The 21567-nt window shown below is 41.6% G+C and overlaps 2 protein-coding genes across 4 annotated transcripts in view; both read left to right on the forward strand.

Annotated features, from left to right (window-relative positions):
* The window catches only part of NIBAN1 (niban apoptosis regulator 1), a 69651-nt gene extending 50666 nt beyond the window's left edge, over positions 1-18985 (forward strand). The window contains exons 6-14 of the mRNA XM_086753815.1: positions 318-433; positions 6139-6243; positions 6338-6500; positions 7465-7652; positions 7882-8043; positions 10850-10960; positions 11569-11676; positions 13535-13646; positions 14557-18985. Coding sequence (XP_086609941.1) covers positions 318-433; positions 6139-6243; positions 6338-6500; positions 7465-7652; positions 7882-8043; positions 10850-10960; positions 11569-11676; positions 13535-13646; positions 14557-16286 — 2795 coding nt within the window. The 3' untranslated portion in view covers positions 16287-18985. The remainder of the gene's footprint in view (positions 1-317; positions 434-6138; positions 6244-6337; positions 6501-7464; positions 7653-7881; positions 8044-10849; positions 10961-11568; positions 11677-13534; positions 13647-14556) is intronic.
* A 531-nt stretch (positions 18986-19516) lies between these two features.
* The window catches only part of EDEM3 (ER degradation enhancing alpha-mannosidase like protein 3), a 31203-nt gene continuing 29152 nt past the window's right edge, over positions 19517-21567 (forward strand). For all 3 annotated transcript variants that reach the window (XM_086753197.1, XM_086753198.1, XM_086753199.1), the window contains exon 1: positions 19517-19760. In XM_086753197.1, coding sequence (XP_086609323.1) covers positions 19603-19760 — 158 coding nt within the window. In that variant the 5' untranslated portion in view covers positions 19517-19602. The remainder of the gene's footprint in view (positions 19761-21567) is intronic.

A 21567-nucleotide genomic window follows, 5' to 3' on the forward strand; every position in this document is an offset into this window, starting at 1 on the left:
CTGCCACAGGCAAGGCTTGCTGCCGTAAAACTTTTACCTTATCGTGTGCTCTGTCTTAACATTTGCTGGTGTTGGTTTAACTTATTAACTTAGATGGGACCACTTGTGATAGTTCACATGTGCAATGTGATAGTTCAACATTACGCTTGTAAATCTTAATGAGAACCCAAGATCTTCAGACATTCAGGTTTAGTACATGATTTTAAAATATTACTTCTGGATGCACATGGAACAGGAAAATGACTCCAAAAAGGATAGTTATTTTTTTAAAGATTATTTGTGGGAAAATCTTTTGTATTACTTCTTGTTTTCTTTAGATTTTCTCAAGCAGACTACGTATGAAGTCGAGGCATTCTTAGAAGCCATTCAGTTCTTCCGGCAGGAGAAAGGCCATTATGGGACATGGGAAATGATAACCGGCAATGAAAAAGAGGTAAAATACTACCTTTCTGCTTTTTATTGGCTTTGGATATGGCAGCTCTGAGGACAGTGAAGTTTGTAAAACCTCCTGGGAAAATAGGGTATTTTTAGAAAGAAAATCTAATAGGTAGAAATACTCAAGATTTCAAAATACCTCTGATCTGTGACAATTCTTTAATAAATCCCATTGTGAGTTTTTTACTAAAATGTGAAAGAAAGTTTGCTGTGAACTAAAGCTGTTGTATTGTGCTGGTATGTAGGGATGGCTACATTTCCAAATAAGGCTGATATGTCTGCTTTTATTTTATGCCATGAGGTCAATGGGTGAATAAGTGCTATGTATAAAACAAGGCACTTGCTAACATCTCGCTACCACACTTGCCGCTGTATATAGTTTTGGTAAATCCGTGAGATCAAAAGCAATATAAACCAGACTCAGAAAACATGGTTTGCATGCAGCAGATATTCGCTGTCAGCTGTGTTGGGCTGTCCTCTCTTTTTCTACCTTTTCATGACAGGTAGGAGATTTTTTTTCTTGTGTTGCTGCTACCTTTGTTACTAAACAACAGTTCCCCATTGCTTGTGCTCTAATGCCTCAAGATGCTGACATAGGAGATGAGGCTTTATGAAGAACAGAATAGCAGCTAAACATGAATTTTGAAGAAGCTCTTCACTTTGCTTTCCCTCATTCCTTGAGAATGAAGCTTTTAGTCCTGAGTGGATAAGCTAGTAGACCTACTTCTTGTGCCAGACTTCTGAAACAGAGTCTTGCGTAGTAACAGTCACACTTAAATGGCAAAAATTTGGGTACTTCAGTTCTTCAGAAATTAGATGCTAAGGTCAGGGTCTGGGTCCATATTTGGGCACCTGAGTGAGCAGCTTTGGAGCACTTATGATAGCTGAAGTAAGTCCACTGATCCCTCTGGCACCACTCCAGATGTATTTTAGTGCAATTGAGACATTATTTGGGCCCTGATTTATAATTTTTTTCCAAAGCACTGAGCACTCAGCAGCAAATATTTACTTTAGTACCAGCTGCTGGGTGTTTTCTTTGATGAAATCTGGCTTCCGTTTGGGAAAATGGAAAAAAAGCATGATGGGGAGTTCACGGTTTTAAGAAACCAGATTATTCTTTTAGGAGAATTCTACCTTGGAAATGCTGAAAAATGTGGAAACTGGAGAAGAATCTATAAACAGTGTCTTTCCTAGTGCCATCGTGTCAGGGTTTGAAGTTTCCTGCTAATATTTGATTATAAATTCCTCAATGTAAGGACTTCCGTTCTTTCAGTGAAGGGAAAGGTTTTATCTTCTCTTCTCTTCTCCCTCAAATTATGGAGGTCTTATAGTGCTAGTTTCTTTTTATGTTTTGTTTTTCCTATTGCTTGCCAACTACTTATGCATAATGCATATACCTCAAGGGAACTATAATCAGAAGACATCCAGACTAGTTATGCTATTATCTTCTTAGTAATAACTCACTCTGTAAGTATAGTGTGTTCTCATGCCTGCTTTGACCAAATATAATAATTATTTTAGGCAAATATCCAAGTTAAGTGAATGTTTTGGAACAAGCAAGCTGCAATTTGTTGCTGTAAAAATCTCTGCAGAATGCCAGTAAATATATTCCCTGACATTCATTTGTAATGACGGAGTCGGCAGCATTAGCTCACGCGGTTCTGCCTGGGTACTGCGACATGGGTGTAATATTAGCAAGGACCCAGTCACTCGGCTGAAGACCTACAAAATTTTTTTGTGTATTGCAAAAGTTGCTTTTCCTTATTTTGCTTTTGTTCTTTTTCATTTTTAATGTTTTGTTACTAACAAAGGATGAATTCACTTGTAGATGGTATTTCTGTAGGTAAGTGCTAAAATACAGGGTTAAAACCAGGAAATTTTTGACAATGCTTGTTACGAGCAATGGTGCAGCCTCATAGTGAGAATAGTGCAACATACCAATGTTATACTGGCATAACTCCATTGATCTTTACTACATGAATTTAGAAATAACATATTCATAAACCCAGGATAGCTGAATAAGGGATTAAAAAACCCCAAGCCCCTACAGTGCACAGTTCAGTACAGAAATATAAAGTCAATGCAGCATTCCTAAAAATGTTTCCAGAGAGCTCAGATTCTTCAGAATATGTTTGACCTGTTGTCACATTTATTATACGGTGTGTGGAGCTCCAGTTTGGGCTATTTGTGAGATATTCTTAAGTGAGCCATTAGTTTAGGACCTGAATTAGTCCATTGGTTTTGACAGGTATTTGAGTCAGCATAGCTGAATTTCAGTGGTGCTGTGGCATAATCTGTAATAACTTCAGTTATACGAAACAACAGTAATAGATTATTGTGTATTATAGGTATATTAATAAGTAGGGTATTGTGTGTTGTATTTCTGTAGGGGCTGTCTTGTGCCCAGGAGGTACTCTCTTTTACATTACGTGGCATGCAGTCGGAGCTGTTTCTTACTTACTTTTGCTTTCTGAATTCCTGCCATTTCCCTGTCGTGTTGCTAGCGCATGCCTAAAACCCGCTCAGGCAGCTGTAATATGTGAGGTTGAATGTCAGGAAGCACTGGCACGAACGAAGAAGCACTGGCATGATGCAAATGTTAAGTTCAGTGGTGTTTTTGCACTCTATGTTGGCTCAGCCAGCAGCTGGGTGCATCAGGGCAGCGATCCTTGAATGAGAACCGTGCTGTTGTTGAAGCAAGGAAAAGAGCTGGGTTCAAATATGCATCACTGAGAAAAAAGTCTGTGCAAGCTCCCCTGGAGAGGAAGGAGGGCTACGTAATTTGTCTGTGAGACTTTACTGAAAGTCTTGAGCAAGCTAGTAATCCTTTAACCAGAGTAAATGAGAAATGTACAGAACCTTAAGATGCATTTTGTCTGCTTTTCTGTAGGGTTACTGTGTCTCTCTGGGATTTGCAGGATATCCACTGCACTTCAAAGCTTTCAAGAGGCTGTTGACCGACCTCGTATGTGCTGTACAGTCAGGACAGATAAAAAGCCTTGATGAAAGGGTTATGTGCCGTTCTGTATGGCACGTGCACAATAGTATTGCCTCTGTCGTCATAAATTGGCAGCTGTGCACCTGCAACTGTGGGCCAGTAGAAACACACCTGGGCAAGATTTATGAACAGAAAATGAACATGTTCAGAAATAAAAGATGTCCCTCCCTCCTCTGAATCATGAGGATGAGTGATGACGGAACCAAATACAGGATTGAGATCTTGAGTTCAAAATCAAGGCACTTTAAGTAGAGAAATTGAAGAAACTATCCCCAGTGCTAATAGATGCCTCCGTAGGAAATGTGTTCAGAGACCTGAGATTACAAAGAAATAGAAGTAGGGCAGGTCGGCAGGTCCCATGATGAACTGCCTCCTTCTTGCATAGCTTGCCTTGTTGGCCAACAGCAAGAGGAAAGGGCAGGAGGAAGAGAGGTCTTGCAGCTTTCTCAGCCCAGAGATACAGTGTCCATAAATAAAAAAAAGTGCAGAGGAAAGCCTAGACTCTCAAAACCAGATGTGTGCCTGTAATTCTGTGTATTTATTGCCAGTTTGGTGCATCTGAGTGAGATGGGCCAGAAAGAAGTTGCAGTTCAAATCTAGGAGGAGGTGCAAAGCCTGACAGAGTAGGTGATTCTGAAGAAAATTTCTGAAATGGATGCTGTTGAATGAAACCAAAAATCTGTCTCACATCATTTCATTCTTTCTGTATCAAAGAAGCCAGACTTTGATGCTTCTTCTGTACAAAGCTGGGTTACATTATCAAGAGAACTACAAAACCAGAGAATAATGTAGTTAAAAGGGGGTTTCTGGAGGTTGTCTGGCCCAGTCCCCCACTCAAAGCAGAGCCATCTTTAGGGACCTTGGCCTAAAGATATCCAGGGTTGGAGGTTGCATGACTTATTCCTGTGACTGCCCTCATGGTGAAAATTATTTCTTCATACCTGATTACTGTTTCCCTTGTTGTTCCTTGTAGCTGTAACCTTCTTCCTTTCCCTGTGTATTTCCAAGAAGAGTCTGGCTCTGTCTGCCCAACATCCTCCATTATGTAGCTGCAGTCAGCAATAAGGTCTCCCCTGCGCCTTATCTTTTTAAGGCTGAGCAAACCCAGTTCCCTCCACCTCTCCTCACATGATGTGCTCTGTCCCCTGACCATCTTGGTGGCCTCTGCTGGACTCACTCCAGTTTGTAAAGATGTCTTGTACTGGGGAGCCCAAAACTGGACACATGCTTCATGCCCAGTCTGACAAGTGTTGGTAGAGGTGAATGTTCTCTTCCCTCGACCTGCTGTTGCCCTTTTCTGCGAGGGCACCCTGCAGACTGATGTTGAATTTCTTGTCCACCAGGATGCCCAAGCCCTTTTCTGCAAAACTGCTTTCCAGCCAGTTGTTGCCAGCCTGTACTGGTGTACAGGATTGTTCCATCTCAGATGTTGGATTATGTATTTGATTTGCTGAAATTTATGAGGTTTTTGTCTACTCATTTCTTCAGCCCATCTAGGTCCCTCTAAATAGCAACCTTGCTTGCCAGGATATTGACCACTCCCCCAAATTGGTATCATCTGTATTCCCAGTCTGATGTCTTTTCTTTCTAATTGGAACCATCTGCAAGACCGAATTGCCAGTTAGATGCTGAGATCAGAGAGAGTGATGCATCTCTTCTACAACCACTGAACCCTCTTTCAAAGTGAAAATGTTCTTGAAGGAGAAAAGTACTCAGTGTCAATTTAGGAAAATACAGCAACAATAGGCTGACAATATACTTACAGAAATAATTAAAAAATGGGGCAATGATACCTTTTCCTCAGTTTTCCCACATTCCATCACAAACACTTGATGTGTAGAAGTCTCTTCGACACTTTTCTTCCCCCTGCCTTTCTGCTGTGGTGCACCTTTGTCACCTTGTAGCGGCCTTCAAGTACCTAAAGGGGGCCTACAAGAAAGCTGGGGTAGGGAGTTTTGACAAGGGCATGTAGTGATAGGACAAGGGGTAATGGCTTTTTACCAGAGGAGGGTAGGTTTAGGTTTGCTATTAGGAAGAAATTCTTTACTGTGAGACTGGTGAGACACTGGAACAGGTTACCCAGAGAACCTGCCGATGTCCCATCCCTGGAAGTGTTCAAGGCCACGCTGACAGCCCTTTGAGTGACCTGATAGGAAGATGTCCCATGCCATGGCAGGGGGGTTGAAACTGGATGATCTTTAAGGTCCATTCCTACCCAAATCATTCTGTGATTCTATGATATTTCACAGGTTTTTTGTTCAGGTATCTGGTAACGTATATGAATTCTACAATGTGAAAGTTTTATCAGTTTTAGACCAGTATAGTTGTCTTTTAGTGACAAAGGAAATCTTGAGAAGTTTTTCACAAACTCCAACAGCTATGTTTTTGATCCGGTTGCTCAGTTGATGTCAATCATTTTAGCTCCATTGATTTTCACATGGTAATTTCATAATAGCACGCAGTAAATTTTAACGGGCATCTTAGTTCATCTGTTGTCAATTGTTGCTTGGTCTCTCAAAGTCTTTCAGTGAAAAATGCTTCAGATGAAGCACACCTCAGGCACACCTAGTATTTTAACCTGGGATGTCTAAGCTGCTGTATATTGGAGGACGCTTGTGTTTGCACATCATTCTGTGATGTGAGTGCTCAGTTTTCAGAGGAAGAACAGTGTGTGAACATGTAATTTTAATCTTCTGACCATACAGATCCTGAGCAACCTTGTGATGGAGGAACTCCTGCCTAACCTTCAGACAATGATCCTGCCTAAAATGAAAGGAAAGAGGAATGATAGGAAGCGGGCCTGGTTTGGTGTAAGTACTGATATTTGCAAAGTAGTTGTTTCTCATAGCAGTTCTCTGTGTGTGCTGGTTCTGATCTATGCTTCTTAATTTAATTTTGGTTTAGGTTGTAGAAGAAACTTACGGCTTAGTCCAGCAGCAGGTGTCAGAAGGATTAAGTACCTTGAAAGAAGAATGCAGAGATTTTGCAAAAACTCTTGAAGGAACCATTCGCTCGGACATGGATCAGATTCTGAACTCCAAGAATTTCTTAGCTGGAAAAATCAAAGGTTAGTAGAGGAACAGCTGTGTTTTGTAGCAATTTTTAAATGTTTCCTATTGTGTTCCTCAAATTACCAGATGTCATTGTTTTGAAATCCTCATGTGTTTTGAAAAATCCAACTGGGGACACTAATTTTCTGAGAACAAATGCTTTGAGCCTCTGCTGCCTCTGATGACATCTGTGGCCGTTGTGTCTGTGAAAATACCAGATCTTCTCAAATGGGAAGCTAGAGCTGACAGGTTGTGAGTATCCTGATTAGGGTTGCTCATTCTGCTTTCATTTGCACTTGGACAGCCTTATGCAGCCTTATACGGGCCACATGATCATAATTAAAAGTGTAGTGGTTTTGACCTGATGTCTAGGAATGCGCCACAAAAACAGGTTCTGATTATGTGGCAAATTCTTAGGCTACCAAAGAATACCTGATCCAAAGGACTTTTTCGGTGGTTTTAAACTAATGTGAAGTAATTACAATTTTGCTGTGAATATAGAAATGAGTGTAAGAAGCAAACAAAGCATTAGTTGATGTTGCTTAAGCTAGCAAATAAATAAATAGCTGATAATTTAGGAGCTGTCTTGATACAACTCAGGATTCTCACATTCCAGACTAGGATGCTTTCCGTGAAGTGTAGAGTACCAAGTCTGGATGCCTCCTATAAGGAGTCACCGTGGCCACACTCTCTGCAAACCTCCCAGTATGATTCAATACTTAGAGCTGCCCTTTCCTCTGCTCTCACAGTGCCCCCAAGCTGCTAGTGTTTGGTTAGGTGGGACATGGGAACAGGTGTTTCATTTTCACTCATAAAACTGTAAACTCTCCTTTCATCACCCTCATCATCTCTGCAGAGGTGACACTTCAGGGAAAAATACAGAGTCATTTAATTCAGTGTAAAGTAAATCAGTTCAGGTTACTTTTCCCACAATATCTTTTAGTAGGCTAAATGCAACCGTTTTATTGTCTGACACTCCAGCTGCTGTTTCTGAGCCTGCCCAGAAGTGCTGCACAGAAAATATCCAGCCATTTCTCACATCCATATTGGAGGAACTCATGGGTCCAGTGAGTTCTGGATTTACTGAAGTCCGCTCACTTTTTGATAAAGAAGTTAATGAAATCATCCAGGATTTCCAGAAGACGAATGATATCACAAAGCTAAAGGAGGTAAGACAAAAATATATTTGGAGCCTTTTATGTTAGCACAAATAGCAGTATTTGCTTTCCCAGGTGGTCATGTTAGTACTTGGTTTTGTCATTTATAAAGTCTTATGGTATCTGTGCAACTAGGCTATAGATAGCAGAGTTTGGTTTAGTGCCACTGCTACATTCCCTATTAAAAGATTGCCTCTGGTTTCTTTCTCTCGAAACCTGTTCTTCCTCCACTGGAATGCAGAACGTGGATCAGCTTATGAACCTACCATTCAACTCTGTGAAAATGGAGCCCTGCTATCTGAAAGTGAACCTCCTCCAGGAGCTCCTTCAAGACCTCAAGAGTCGCTTCAAGGTCTATCACATTGATTTTGTGATTCAGAGGACACAGAACTTCATGCAAGAGGTACTGTAAGATCCAGTTTTTCCTCCTGGGAGAACAGGTTAGGTTTGCCCTTCTAACCTGCTTCAAAGTAATCTTGATAAAAACCTGTGCAAGACTCCCAGAGAATCTCTCAATCAAAGTACAGATAACAAAACCTAAGAAAATCACAGCTAGAAGCTGCTTGGCATTTATATTTGTCAGGTTGCACAAATACAAAAGCAAACATAAAAGCAGCTCTTCTAAGTACTCTTCTAAGTGAGTCTTTCAGCAAGGCACAGAAATTTGGGATGGATCATCTCTTCCCCTGAACTTTTGTGTTCTGAATTCTCAGTGTTTCAGCAACTGAGAAAGTTGTGCTTGTAACGAATGATTTTGCTGGTAACGCATCTACCTGATTTCCATTCTCAAAGGTTGATTTGTTAGGAAGGGTCTTAAATATATTTTATCAAAATGGAATGTCTTCTCCTGGGTAGTTTATTTTCTCATTAATATAAAGTAAGGCAGTTAATGTTAGAAACTGGCAATTACTTGGACATAGCTGATGTTTCAGGATGTAGCTGCATGGAGGTGCTTTAACCAGCTTCTCTTCTCACGGGAATTGTTGAAGTGACTACATCATTTCAGATGAAAAATGAACTCTACCTCTTTTTCTCCCTCTAGTGTGTATTGGTATAGGCTATGATTCTGCTTTGATTTTATTTCTTCTGGGTGCCTGGCCAGAAATCTATTAGGAGCTGGCCAATAGACTTCTTTCAATTGCCAGATCACAAGGCAGATTTGGCCCTGTAGCTCTATGTTGAATCCTGCGATTTTAATCCGTAGCTGAGAAACTAAATAATCTGGTTTGTAATCTTGCGAAATGGAGCTGGTCCAGTTCTGTGGAGTGGGAGTAATGAATATGGAATGCAAGTCTCTAGCACAGTGCTGGGATAGGGTTTTCCTAAACGCAGCTCTTCTAAGTACAGCCATGATCAGCAGCCAAAGAATTATTCAGAAATAAAATTCTGATTTCATGTCTGAGTCTTTAATTCCAAAATGCTGCCGAATAAAATGTCTTTCAGTAAGTGAAGACCATAAGTCAAGACAAAGAAGTAGAAAATAGATCCCCTACAAACCAAGTAGTGTTTTTTTCTGAACAGAACATGAGTCAAGATTCACAATAAATATGATAAATTAAAGCACAAGTTCTTCTAAAATTGCTTCTCTCTCTTTAAAAGGCTGGTTTCTAAAAATGCTGTTATTGCTTCGCTCTCTTTAAAAGACTGGTATTTTTCTCATAAAAATAGTAAGTAGTTTAACTTTGTGTCCATGCACATTTATTTTATTAACAAGAAAGGTCAGACATGTCTATGCTCGCGTAGTCTTAACGTAAAAGAAGCATTTGGCTTAAGTCTAACTCCGCTGGAGGCTGGAGCAGGATTCCTTGGCTTGGGAGCTTGGCATCCTCTAGTGGCCAGTTTTAAGAAATTTGGGAGCACAGTGCTCAACTGGCATAAATAAAGCAGCTTTAGTTACTTCACCAGAACTACACCAATTTATGATTTGCTTCAAATAAAAATTGAAATAAGAAGTGAGTAGTTAATCTTAACTCTACACTGATCCTGTCTTTTTCTTGTATCCAGCATCTTGCACTGCATGACTCTTTACAGCCTTCTGATGCATGCAGAAATCCAGTAAACCTCCATCTTCTTCATTTCCACTTATAATAGTCTGTGTAGTCCAATCCTACATTATCTGCAAAGTCAGTTATAAAAATTGGCCTTCAACATCTGTCACAGCCTTCAAGAAGTCCTCTATGGTATATGGCTGTCTGTGTGTATCGACTGGCGTGGTCCCATGTGATGCAATGGGAGATCTGGCGGCGTGGACAGCTTACTTGTGTGCGGCGCTGTACGTCTCCAAGAAGACTATAGTAAAATTTGAATGGAAACACTTAGCTAAAAAAGGCAAAACCTCATTAAGTAGACATAATAACCCCTTGCAGAACTGTTTTTCTGAAATATCTTTTCGGATTAGGGGGTTTAATATTTTTAATGAATCTCTGGATAATGTGAAAATATGGCAAATGGCGGCCTAACACAATTCTGTGAGAAATCATTGCACTCTGTGCGGTTTTTGCTGATACTTATTCGTCTTATAAAGAAAGCTACTGATTAATTACTTTTAAAAAAATTATCTGCAATATTAATGATTAAGACCATTAGAATCTAGTTGGAGTTAATAGGAGTCTTCTTATTAGGGATAATGAGTATTGTCTATGGCCCTTATAGATAGATAATCAATTACACTTTTTGTCTTTGTCACCGTCAGTTTGGATGGTGACATGAGACTAAATCTATACAAGAAAGCTATGATGGCATAATAATGATACCAAGGTTTAATTTTCTTTATTACAACATTTTATATGCATGCTAGCCTTCAGAGTATTGAAATACAGAGTTTCAGCAGAAAACTTTTGAACAATATAGCTGAATGTACTCTGAGTAAGTCTGCTGAGGTACCTGTTACATTAGCACACTTCCTAGTATTGACCTGCCTGTAAACTCCAGATAGAAGTTGAGGTAGTTTCATTTTCTTGTTCTTGCATTAGGTAATCTTCTTTTTGGTTTCCCGTTCCAAAACTGAGTGTTGCAATCTAAACTAAACGAGGCTTTTCTTCCATTCCAAGTACTTGAAATATTTGTTGATTTTAGGCCCATAATTCTTTCTCCCTTTCACCTTCTCAAAAATACAATTTAAGATAAGGGTTACATTGATCATGCTTCTTTGCATGTGTAGGAATTTATGTTACTGGTCTTTAACATATTTTTTAAATTATTATTCTTAGCTGATGGAAAATGCAGTTTATACTTTTGAGCAATTGTTCTCTCCAAGTCGCCAGGCAGACTCAGCAAAAGTTGCAACAACCATTGAAAAAGTCAAGCTGAGAGTACTGAAGGTAAGTGTTGCAGCTTTTTCACAGAAATACCTTGGGTTCTGCCTTTTTGGAAACTGAGAATATATTTTATGTGAATTTATATCAGTATTTGAAAGCAGATAACTCTTACCATGCAGTGGGAAATAGTCATTTGGTAGCACTTAGCAAACCTGCTCATTTGAGGGGGTAAAATCTAGTTTTGTGCAGACAGTTGCAAAAGTATTTACATATGCATCCATTTTAACTGCAATTAAATCAGCTGGAGATGATTATGTGGATCTGGGTAAATAATTTTATATTAGCTTTATAATTAGTCTGCCTCTACAGTTCTTTACCCTCTGAAGAGGCAGTGCTGAAATACCTGGAGAGAGCAATCAGGGGGCTGTTTCTTGCCTAGGTAGAAAAAAAAATGAAGGGAAAGAGATCCCAGAAAACTAGATTTTAGGGAATTTTTGTAAAAGATCAAATAACCTGAATGGGAATTCAAACCCCTGAGTGTGCCTGTGATGTGGTATCCTTTGGGATTCACCTGTCACCAGTTACAGGTTAATGAGAACCAGTTCTTGCTATGAGTAATTAATAACCCCAGACATGTTTGGTCTTGTTTCTCTTTGTGTCTGTTTTGACAGCAATATGATTATGACAGCAGCACTATCCGTAAGAAGATATTTCAAGAAGCACTGGTACAGATTACTTTGCCCACAATGCAGAAGACACTGGCTTCAACATGCAAACCAGTAGGTTTCTGTGATTAAAAAAAAAAAAAAACAAACACATTAATAAAAGGCAGGGAAGGATTAACACCTTAGCAGTAAATCCTCAGCTCTGTGAAGCTGTTTTCTCTCGAGGAGTTATGCAGATTGGCTCCCTGCTCAGCTAAATGACGCTTTGATTTGCCAGTTTGTGGACTGGGTAGATGTGGAGCATAAGGAAGATTTCAGGAATCAAGAGAACTGTATATACAGCTTGCTTTCTCAAAGATAGTTTCAGACCTTTCTCCATCCCCGTTTCATTTCTTCCCTAGTCCCCTCAAAATGGACTCCTTTTGACAGCTACCATTGTAGGTTATGAGCTTGTCCTTGTGTTCAGCAGCCCTGTTGCAGGCTGCAATTCAGTCCATGGGGAGGGCACTTTCCTCTTCATCAGCAGCCTGAGGCATAGCTGTGACCATATACAGCCACTGCTGACGACCTTCTTCAAAGTCAAATGCTGGCTTGGACAGCTGGAGCAGCAAGCAGACAGGCCATGCACTTGCTGTCAGTGATTTTAAATGGAAGTAATTGCGTCAGTAGTCAGGAAATGAACATACAGAGATGTTTTCTGTTGCCCTTAATCATACAGGTAGGTTAGCAGTAAGCAAATGTGGCTACCAGAGTTTCGTGGAGATGTTATCAATGTGGCTACATCAGGGGCCGGCTGGAATGTTGTTCACCTTGGCTCAAAATAAATAGTCTGTACCCTTCTTGAAGGCCATGCATATCCTCTTGTATTTTCAGTGTACCTGCTGAAACATGCCTGCCCTAAGCCATCCTGGCCTCTCTGCCCTTTTGTTTCCCTTGATGTTCATCAGTTCCCAGAGGCTGTAAGCTCTCACTCACAGCATGTTGGTCTTGCTGATGCTCTCCACCTTGTTTCAGTTTCAAAAACAAGTTTAAAACCAAGTGTTTTGCCAAGTTATGCTTGTGAGTCTTTGTGTATGTATTATTAAAATTCACGACTTTATAAAACATATCTAAAATCACTTCTATATGTCACTCTACATTCTGTACTATCCCCAAAATAATAGTCTCTTCTAGAGTGTCAGCAGTGCCTTCAAGACATGGTGTCTATGCACAGGGGCAAGCATTTAATCACCTTGAATATACGTAGAGAGGGTGGAGTCCCACGTCGTGTCTCTGTCGTACAGGACGGAGGAAGCAGTGGTGATGCGAACTTCTCACAAGCCCTTTCTGTTTAATTTCCCACAAGCCTTTTGTGTTTGTGCCTCTGCAGAAATGAGCAGCCAGCTCTAGAAGTAGCTATGTAGCACAACTGACATGCCCAGTCAAGTCCTGACCTTTTACTTGAAAGCCTCCAGATATTTGTATATGGGTGCCTCTTCTGGAAGTAGGCAGAGGTCACTTTATTTACTTTTTATGGAGCACCAAGCAGCTACTTAGTAATAATGGCTCAATTGTAGTCTAGACAGCCTATTGCGTATAAATCAGTAAGCTGCAAGTGTTACACACCTATTAGAAAAACAAACCCAAACCCTGTATCTCCTATGCTCACTGTGGATTTGCCTCCTTGGACAAACAGTGAGTGAGGCATTTCCTCACCAGCTGTTTATTTCAGAAATGTTTATTATAGTGCAGATGGCAATGATCTGTAGTGCTTTTAAATGTTCTCGTAGTGCAAGAATACTGTTTGATAATTGCATAATAAATTGTGAACTTACATAGTTCATTTAGTCGTAGTCCAAATAGTTCACCTCAAAAGCCAGCAAAGGAGCCTTGCAAGACCTGCTAGATGGCATCTTCAAGGTGCTCTGTTGAAGTAGGACTCTCAGAGTCTACCAGTTTTATCCACCTGTTCCTTTCTTCTGTGTCTGCGCAGGAGCTGCAGAAATACGAGCAGTTCATTTTTGCTGATTACACTAGCGTGATCCAAGTGGAGAATGTGTATGAAGAGATTTTGTATCAGACACTGCTTGAAGAAGCCCTGAAAGGTGAGAACATTCTTGAGGTGACACTAGTAACAGCTCTTGCTTCCGAGCTCTTCAGAGTCTTAATCTGGCTGTTTCAGACCAAGGTCCACCTTCCCCAAAGACTGGTGGTTACGATGCTACAGTGTTTTCATTTAGCTCATTAAAGATGTGTGGCGAGCCTTAAAATCTGAATTATAGGGCAACTTAACTAAACCTGAGAAAAGCAAAGGGATAGCTTCGCACAAGCCTAATTCTAACAAAATGTAATTATGCCAGCTTTATTTTATCTTGATTCCCTGGGCCAAGGAGTGAAATTGTGCTCTTATTTGCAAGACTTGGTGATATCTAATGGCAGCAAAAATTAATTTCCCAAAATGAAATGTACTACTGGATGCAGTTTCCAGTACATCACTGATGCCAGTGTAATACTCCCTGCAGATCTCTCTGCTTTTCTGTCAGAAAACCAAACTATTCTTGATGGCATATATAGATATAGAAAATACTTGTATCTCTTATGGATCTGTCTGTCCATACCCTAGGTAAAAGACAAGCATCTGTATTGCACAGTAAGTTTTAATAGCTCTTCTTTGGAACTCCTGTTCAAAAATATCAGTATAATAATTAATGGATTGAGCACACGTTTATTCATATATTCAGTGTAAATACTTCTGCATTGAAACTTTGTGCGTTGTGAGTCCTCTGGTAGTTTTCTGTTACAGCAGTGCTTAGGTCAATATTGAAGTGCCATTATTCAGAACAGGTAAACATACCGCACTCCCAAGAAATCTAAACTAAAAAAGCAAGTTGAAAATGAAAGTTACTGTTGTCTGCAATATCAAAATATATTACATTAGAAATTTGGGAAAATGCTGTACCTTCTTCAAAGTACCTCTCAGTCTTTCCAAGAGTTTGATCTTTCTGTTTTATTTAGTGATAAAAGAAGCTGCCATTATGAAGAAGCACAACCTCTTTGAAGATAACTTGAATTTGCCCTGTGAAAGTGTGTCCAGCTTAACAGACCTGAAGACCCCTTCAGGATCAGCACAAACCACTCCTGCGAAGAAGCCTTCTGCCGCTCGAGCCGAGACATCGGACACCGAAACTCAAAGTGATGAAACGCTCATTGTGACAGAAAAAATTTCCTGGGAGAAGGATGCTGATGATAGAAAGTCATCAGACAAAGAAGCAGTCACTTGTGTTAATGCGGCGGGTGATCAGACAAGCAAAAGTGAAGAAGTGGTCTTTACCGACATCAATGAAAAACAAGAGTCCCTTCCAGCTACACTTATAAAACAAGAAGTTGCAGAAGAAAAAAGCACTTTGGAGAGTGAAGACACAGTGAAAGCAGAGTGTATAGCGAACACTGAGAAAGAACTTAAGATACAACAAGAAGCTGTAGAGGAAAAACTAGTTCCTGGGACTGAAACTGCAGTGAAAGATTTTGAAGCCAGGCCTAAAAAAGAACTTAAGGTACATGAAGGAGCCGAGGAGGAAAAGGTAACTTCTGAGAGTCAAACAGCAACGGATGCTGCGTTTGTCGATGGCCCTGAAAAAGAAAGCAAAACACAGGAAGAAGTTGCTGAGATAAAGCTAACTTCCCCACATGATAATGTAGCAGAAGCAGAGATTTTAGGGAATGCTGAGAAGAAAATCAAGGTAGAACAAGAAATTATGGAAGAATTATCTGAGTGTGAAAATGTAGTAGGAACAGGGTTTGAAGAGGATAGTAAAAAAGAAAGCAGTGACCAAGGAGTGAATACTGAGACAAAGGTTATTTCCCAGGATGAAAACACAGGGAAAGGAGGGCTTGGGGATAATCCCAAAAAAGAAGACAAGTCAGAAGAAAAGACTTGTAAATCCCCTGATGATGTGAATGAGATAAGGAGTTTGCTGATGGTAACGGTTGAGATACCAGCAGATACTCCAGCTGAGAACATAAAGGAGATTTGTGAAGGTGAGATATTAAAGCTGCAGGAGCACAATAAAGGGAACGAGTTGAGCGAAATGGCTGCAGCAGAAATTCAAGTGAGCCAGACAATTATGAATAAGGATGCAGGAGAATGTGTGGAGTTCAAGGAGAACCCACCATCTTCATCTAGTTTGGGGACAGATGGTACGAATTTAGTGAATGTGTCTAAGGGAGCCTGCAGTATGGCACAAGCAGAATGGCTGGTGGAAAGGTCAGATGCGCCTCAGGAGGCAAAGGCAGAGGTGGAGATCAAACAAAGTGTTTCGTACACAGGTGTGGGAAGCTGCAAAAGTGGTAGATTGCAGCCAGAGGAACACACTGAAAATGTGTCTGAAGGCAAAAAATTAGATGAGGAGGAAGGAGGAGCAGGGAATAGCCATACCATCCCGGTGGAGACAGGGACTGAGAGCTTTCTTCATAATCCTGCTGAAAATGCAGACACAACACAACTGCCCATTTTGGATACAGAAAACCCAAGAACGGGACTGCTAGACATGCCAGTTTCTTCAGTGCCGGCGCAGGGTGAGGTTAGCGCTGTAGAGATCACAGGAGATACAGAGGCTGGTAAGGGTGAAGGGAAGCCAGATGATGAATCATCTTCACACATGGAAATAAAAACCACGGAAATAAAAGATATTTTCATAGAAGAAAACAGAGAAGATAGGTATGCACACCAAAACTCTGAAGAGTAAGAAACATTTTTCATCCCAGCCCTGCAGGATTTATTTACTCCAGTAATCCCTGTTTAATTGTGAATACTTACTTGGGTCGGGGCTAGAGGAAATGAGCTTTGTTGTGGTATTACCAGCTCTTGCAGTTTTGGCGTGGATCTCTTCCTGAGTGACGGGTGACAGGTTTCTTTTCGGTTAAAGCCCTCACTGTTTAAAACCAGGTTACGGCTGTGGAACCTCTTCTTTCACTTAAAATTTGCTACCTTTTATGGTTATGGAAAAAGTCTGAAAATGTGTCCTCTGAATGTTTCAGAGGAAACTCACCCCCAACTATAAAGTTATTTTAACAACTTAGCTGTTCTTAGGCGTTTTAGCAGGGGAGTAGCTCATGATTTTTAAATGTATGGATTTGACAAATACTGCTATGATTCTTAGATGGTTGGTACATACGTTGCTATTTGAGGATGCTTTTAGTGTTTGCATGCAGTATATGGGAAATAAATAAAACTTTTAGTAGTTAAACAGAACCAAATAGTTAATTTAGTAGGTTGCTCAAAAGCCACACTCTATGCAAACTTTGCAAACTGATCACTTAGTTATTTTAAAGTTTTGACCACCAGTAAAGACAAGCAAGTGTTCTGATTTTTTTTCTCTTATTGCTATATTTAAAATGGGGAAAATTTGGGAGCAGGTTTCTCAGTCCCACTCTGCACTTCTGGGTTATTTAGCCTTCCAGAGCACTTTATGGCTATTTTATTTTGTTTTGTTTTATGGAAGGGAAAGATGAGAATGTTTACAATAACTATAACCATTAGGCAGCATCCTTCTGTTTCACTTCCCACCATAAAATATATTCAGTTTCCAATACAGAGTATTAAGAGTCCTGCCATTCCCATTCTTACTGACCTAAGTTGGAGTTACCCAGGTCTGTAGGCCTTTTTAGGTGCATAAACTAGAGCATAAATTGCAATAATTGTGAAATATCGTAATGATTGCAAATAATTTCTAATACAGATGTTAACTGAAGCAAAAAGGAGCCAAGGGTTATTCAGGTGTTCTTGGATTTTGAAGGGCAGAATCACATTTCAAAAGCAGTTATTAAAATGAGATCTGTTGCTTTCACAGCCAGTGTATTATAATCCGTATCAAATCATGATCTATGCACAAAGTTGCTTACATGTATTATTTGCGTGCACAATTTAAAGACTGCACACAGAAAAACTTAGAAATGAAAAACAGTGTTTTTATAAATTGAGCTTTAGAGATCAAGACCTCATGTCAGAGGTCAATTTAAGGCACCTTAAAAATTGGGCCTAGTGTTTCAGATTGTTTCTGAATATAATACAGGGCAGCAAAGATTAATGATAAATACAGTAAGGACTGCAGGATTTACGTCCATAAAGACATGGGAAGAAATAATAAAGTCCCGAGAGTATAATACTTGTTGGCATTTAACTTCAACAAACTGTACAAAGTCTATTATTTAATTCTATCAAAATATGCTATACTACTAACAGAGAATTGACACTAGAGGAACAGGCAAATATTACTGCGTAAGTAAGGAGCGTTATTGAATAACTGCACCAACTGCATCGTCACTGTTGTAAAATAAATGCAACTCCTGTTTATTCCAGAAGCCATACTCTGGTATAGAAACATTAAGGTCACAGAGGTTTTCCTTGCAAAAGTACTTTGACTCGTTTCCTCCTTGTATTTCATGCAAAAATACTAATTTGTAAACATACAAACCACTGTCAGCCATTTTTTTGTATAAATCATTAATTATTTTACTGTCAGCTACGGTTTTTTTAGAAATCATTAGTTATTTCTAGTTGGTACTGAATGCTAAATGACTTCAAATTTAAAACGTGTGCTTTATAGTTAAGCAGGAGCAGTCCTTTTTAGCTGTGTTACAATTAGAGATGACATTTTTATGATTTGGTGTTTTGTACAAAAGAGGACTAGCAAGACAGCGGCTTTGCGAAGAAGGCTGCAGTCTCCTATGAAAGCTGTTTATGACTAATATGAATTTGATGATACATCTGTACAGAAAGTATTTAGCATAAAGATTCCCATCATAGTAATTTTTGAGTCATTTCTATGACAGGCTTAGATCTGGGTAACGTTTTCCTGTGTTATTAAAGAATTGAGTTGTTGAACACAGATACTCAGCATATATTTTTTTTTACAAGCAGGATGGGAAAGGATGGGGAAGATTTAGCCTGTACATCGCCTTATTCTGCAATTTAAATTGAAGTTCCTCATGGCTAGGGGACTGATTTTTTTTTTTGCCTTTGTGGATGTTTTCTGTACATTCAGATGTTTGCAAATGGATAGAGTAGCATTTTTCTGGTCTTTAACCAGACTTGGGTAGAGGTGACAGCAGTTTAGAGGTCAGCAATCTGCAAAGTTGTGTTGGACCACTGATCAAAAATAATAATCCACCCATTCAGTAATTTTTGTTGCTTTCTTGGAATTTCCTGTGCTTACCTGGAATGAATTAGTTCTCTTGTAAACTGGGAATGATAATAAATGGCCAGGTGGAGGGAGAGGAGCACCGTGGAGCCCTGAGGGGCACAGGCGGGGGGACCTTACTGCTGTTTGATTTTGTGAGGCTGTCGGTTTTATAGGACAGGATATGAAACACATTGTATTGCTTATAACTTTGTAAAAACGCTTGTCACGAAAATAAACTAAGCTCTTCCCTTCCATTGCGCGGAGACTGGTTTTGTGTGTGTTCGATAATTTAATTTGGGGTTTTTTTTTTATTAAAACAGTGAATTTAGAGCGGCTGCCGGAGGGTGAGTGAAGGCCGCGCTCGCCTGGCGCTCTTCCCGCCCGAGGGCTGCCCTCGGGGCTCGCTTGGCGCCCGGCCGCCGGCTGGGGCGGGCCCGCGGAGCGGCTGGCCCTCATCCCGCTCCTCAGGGAGCGCGAACTACAGATCCCATCGGGCACCGGGCCGCCCGCCCTCTCCCGGCGGAGCGGCAGCCGCGCTCTCTGGTGCATGCCGGGAGTTGTAGTCCGGCGTCATTGCGCCTGCGCGCCGCCCTCCTTTTGTCCACGTCGCTCTCTCCCGCGGCGTCCTGCCGCCGCCGTCACGTGGCCTACGCGCCCTCCCGCCTCGCGGCGCTCCTGCCGCCTCCCGATTGGCCCGGCGGGGCGGTGCGTGCGGCGGGACCCGGAAGTGGCGGAGCGAGGCGGTTTCCTTGGCTACGCCACAGGAAAGCCGGGCCCTTCCGCCTGAGCTGGGAGCCGCGGCCGCCGCGCCGCGAGGGGCGGGCAGCGGGCGGGATGGGCCGGAGCCGGGCCTAGCGGCAGCGGGCAGGCGGCCGCGGCCATGAGCGGAGCTGCGGGCTGCCAGGGCGGCGGCGAGCGGGGGCCCCGCTGGAGGAGGCCGTGGAAGCTCCTGGCCCTTGGCCTGCTCTCCGCCTCCTCTGTGCTGGCGGCCGCCCCGGGCGCCGGGGCCATGAGCAAGGAGGAGAAGCGCCAGTTGGGGTGAGTGCCGCCGCCGCGGCGGGCCGGGCCGGGAGTGCTGGGGGAAACGGCGGCGGCGCCGGGTCGCCCTGGGGGCCGCTGGAGCCCTGTGCGGCCGAGGCGGAGGCCGGCGGAGCCCGCTGCCCGCAGCGGCTTTGCCGTGCACCGGCGGCCCCTCGCCGCGCTGGGGCGGGGGCATCCGCGTGACCCCCTGGGGTCGGGGTGGGCTTGGCGGGTGTGCCCCTTGCCCGGCAGTGCTCCGGGAACGTCTCTCCTGTCCCTCCCTTTCCCTCCTCCCCAAAGACTGTACGAGATGGGCGGCAGCAGTCTCCCGTTAGTGTCTGAGGTGCGTGTGCCAGAGCCGGGCCGGTGTTTCGGGTCAGGTCACCGCGGCTGCCTGGGGCAGGCAGCCCCTCGTCGCTTTTGCTGCGTGTGGGGTCACACCCCTCTGCCATACGCCTGGGAGCTCAGCTTTGAAGACTGCAGCCAGTGGTTGTGCGTAATTATGGGTAAAAGTGATCAAAGGTAAATCTAAATCCGTAGTCAGTTGGTCTAATTACAACATCTGAGTGTGGGGAGTCATAAAAAAGGTAAATGTTTACATGTGTTCCTCCCTAGTTCCTCTATGTAAGGTAGCATGTTTTAGTCCACCATTCATATACATGTGAGAAGCTGATTCTCTTTTAATACAGTTTTGAGTTGAAGGGTAAAGATTACAGTATAGGTGTCAATGTATTGCACTGCATGGAGTAGGAGTTTTTAGACAAACATGTTAATGAACATATAATCATCTTAGTGTGTTGCTGGTGCAGCTCATCACCATCCTCTTCCCATCTGCTGCCCAGTTGCAAAGAATAATAGTGCTGGAGAAACACTGTGGAGACCTTCACATTTATTAATCATTAGATATAAGCTGACATTTAATTCCTATGTTTATAGTTACTGGAGTTTTTCATCTTGGATTCTCAAGGTACTTTGAGTATATGGTTTCTTCATGTGATAACAAGAGGAGTTTAACCTTTGTTCACTGACAATTTTAAAATTTTTGCATTCATGACTTGCACTCGCCGTATCACCTGATGCCCCAGGCATACACACATAGTGCCTTGCCACGATTTGTATCTGGGGGTGCTGAGCCGCATCATTTCTGAATAAGGGCAGGTATTCTGTGCATTTGTTTAATGACAAGATCGTGTCAGTTGCAGAAATTTTTTCAGTAAGTGTAAGTTGCGTGTAGAGAAATACAAGTTCTAAGAAGCTTTCTGTATGCTCCATCACTGGACAGCATTGTATGTTCATTTCAGCTTAGTTCAGTGGGACCTGGCAGTTGGGTGTGCCAAACCCTGGGGTTTTGTCTGCTGCAACAGATCCCAGAATTGCAAACTGGATGTAGTCTGTGCGGTACCTGAAAAAAGCATCATACTCTGCTCTTTTGATGACTTAATGCATTTGATGGGTTAAAACTACTTGTTAAATTTTCAAGCCATTGAACTAAGTCAGATATTTAGAATATAATTGCGATGTTCTTGTGGCTTTTATGTTCAGTCTTATCAGCAGAGATTGTGAATTGTGTTGATGGTAGCTTAGAAATTAGTGTGCTCCTTTGCTTTTCAGGACTCCTCAGTAAAGCAGTTAGGAATGATTTGCAGTAGTGCTGTCTCTCAAAAAAAAAAAACCTGTGCTTTTTCGTACAGTAGCATTTCTCATCTTGACTGCTTTTCAAACATGTAAAATAAATGTATCTACAAGGGTTTTCTTTACTATCTGCTTGCCAAGACTTCTAATGCAAGGAAGAGGTGTACCTCATAAGTTAACATCCTTTTCTGAA

This window comes from Chlamydotis macqueenii, chromosome 8 (assembly GCF_036417535.1).
Source record: "Chlamydotis macqueenii isolate bChlMac1 chromosome 8, bChlMac1.mat, whole genome shotgun sequence".
In the NCBI taxonomy this organism is placed as follows: domain Eukaryota; kingdom Metazoa; phylum Chordata; class Aves; order Otidiformes; family Otididae; genus Chlamydotis; species Chlamydotis macqueenii.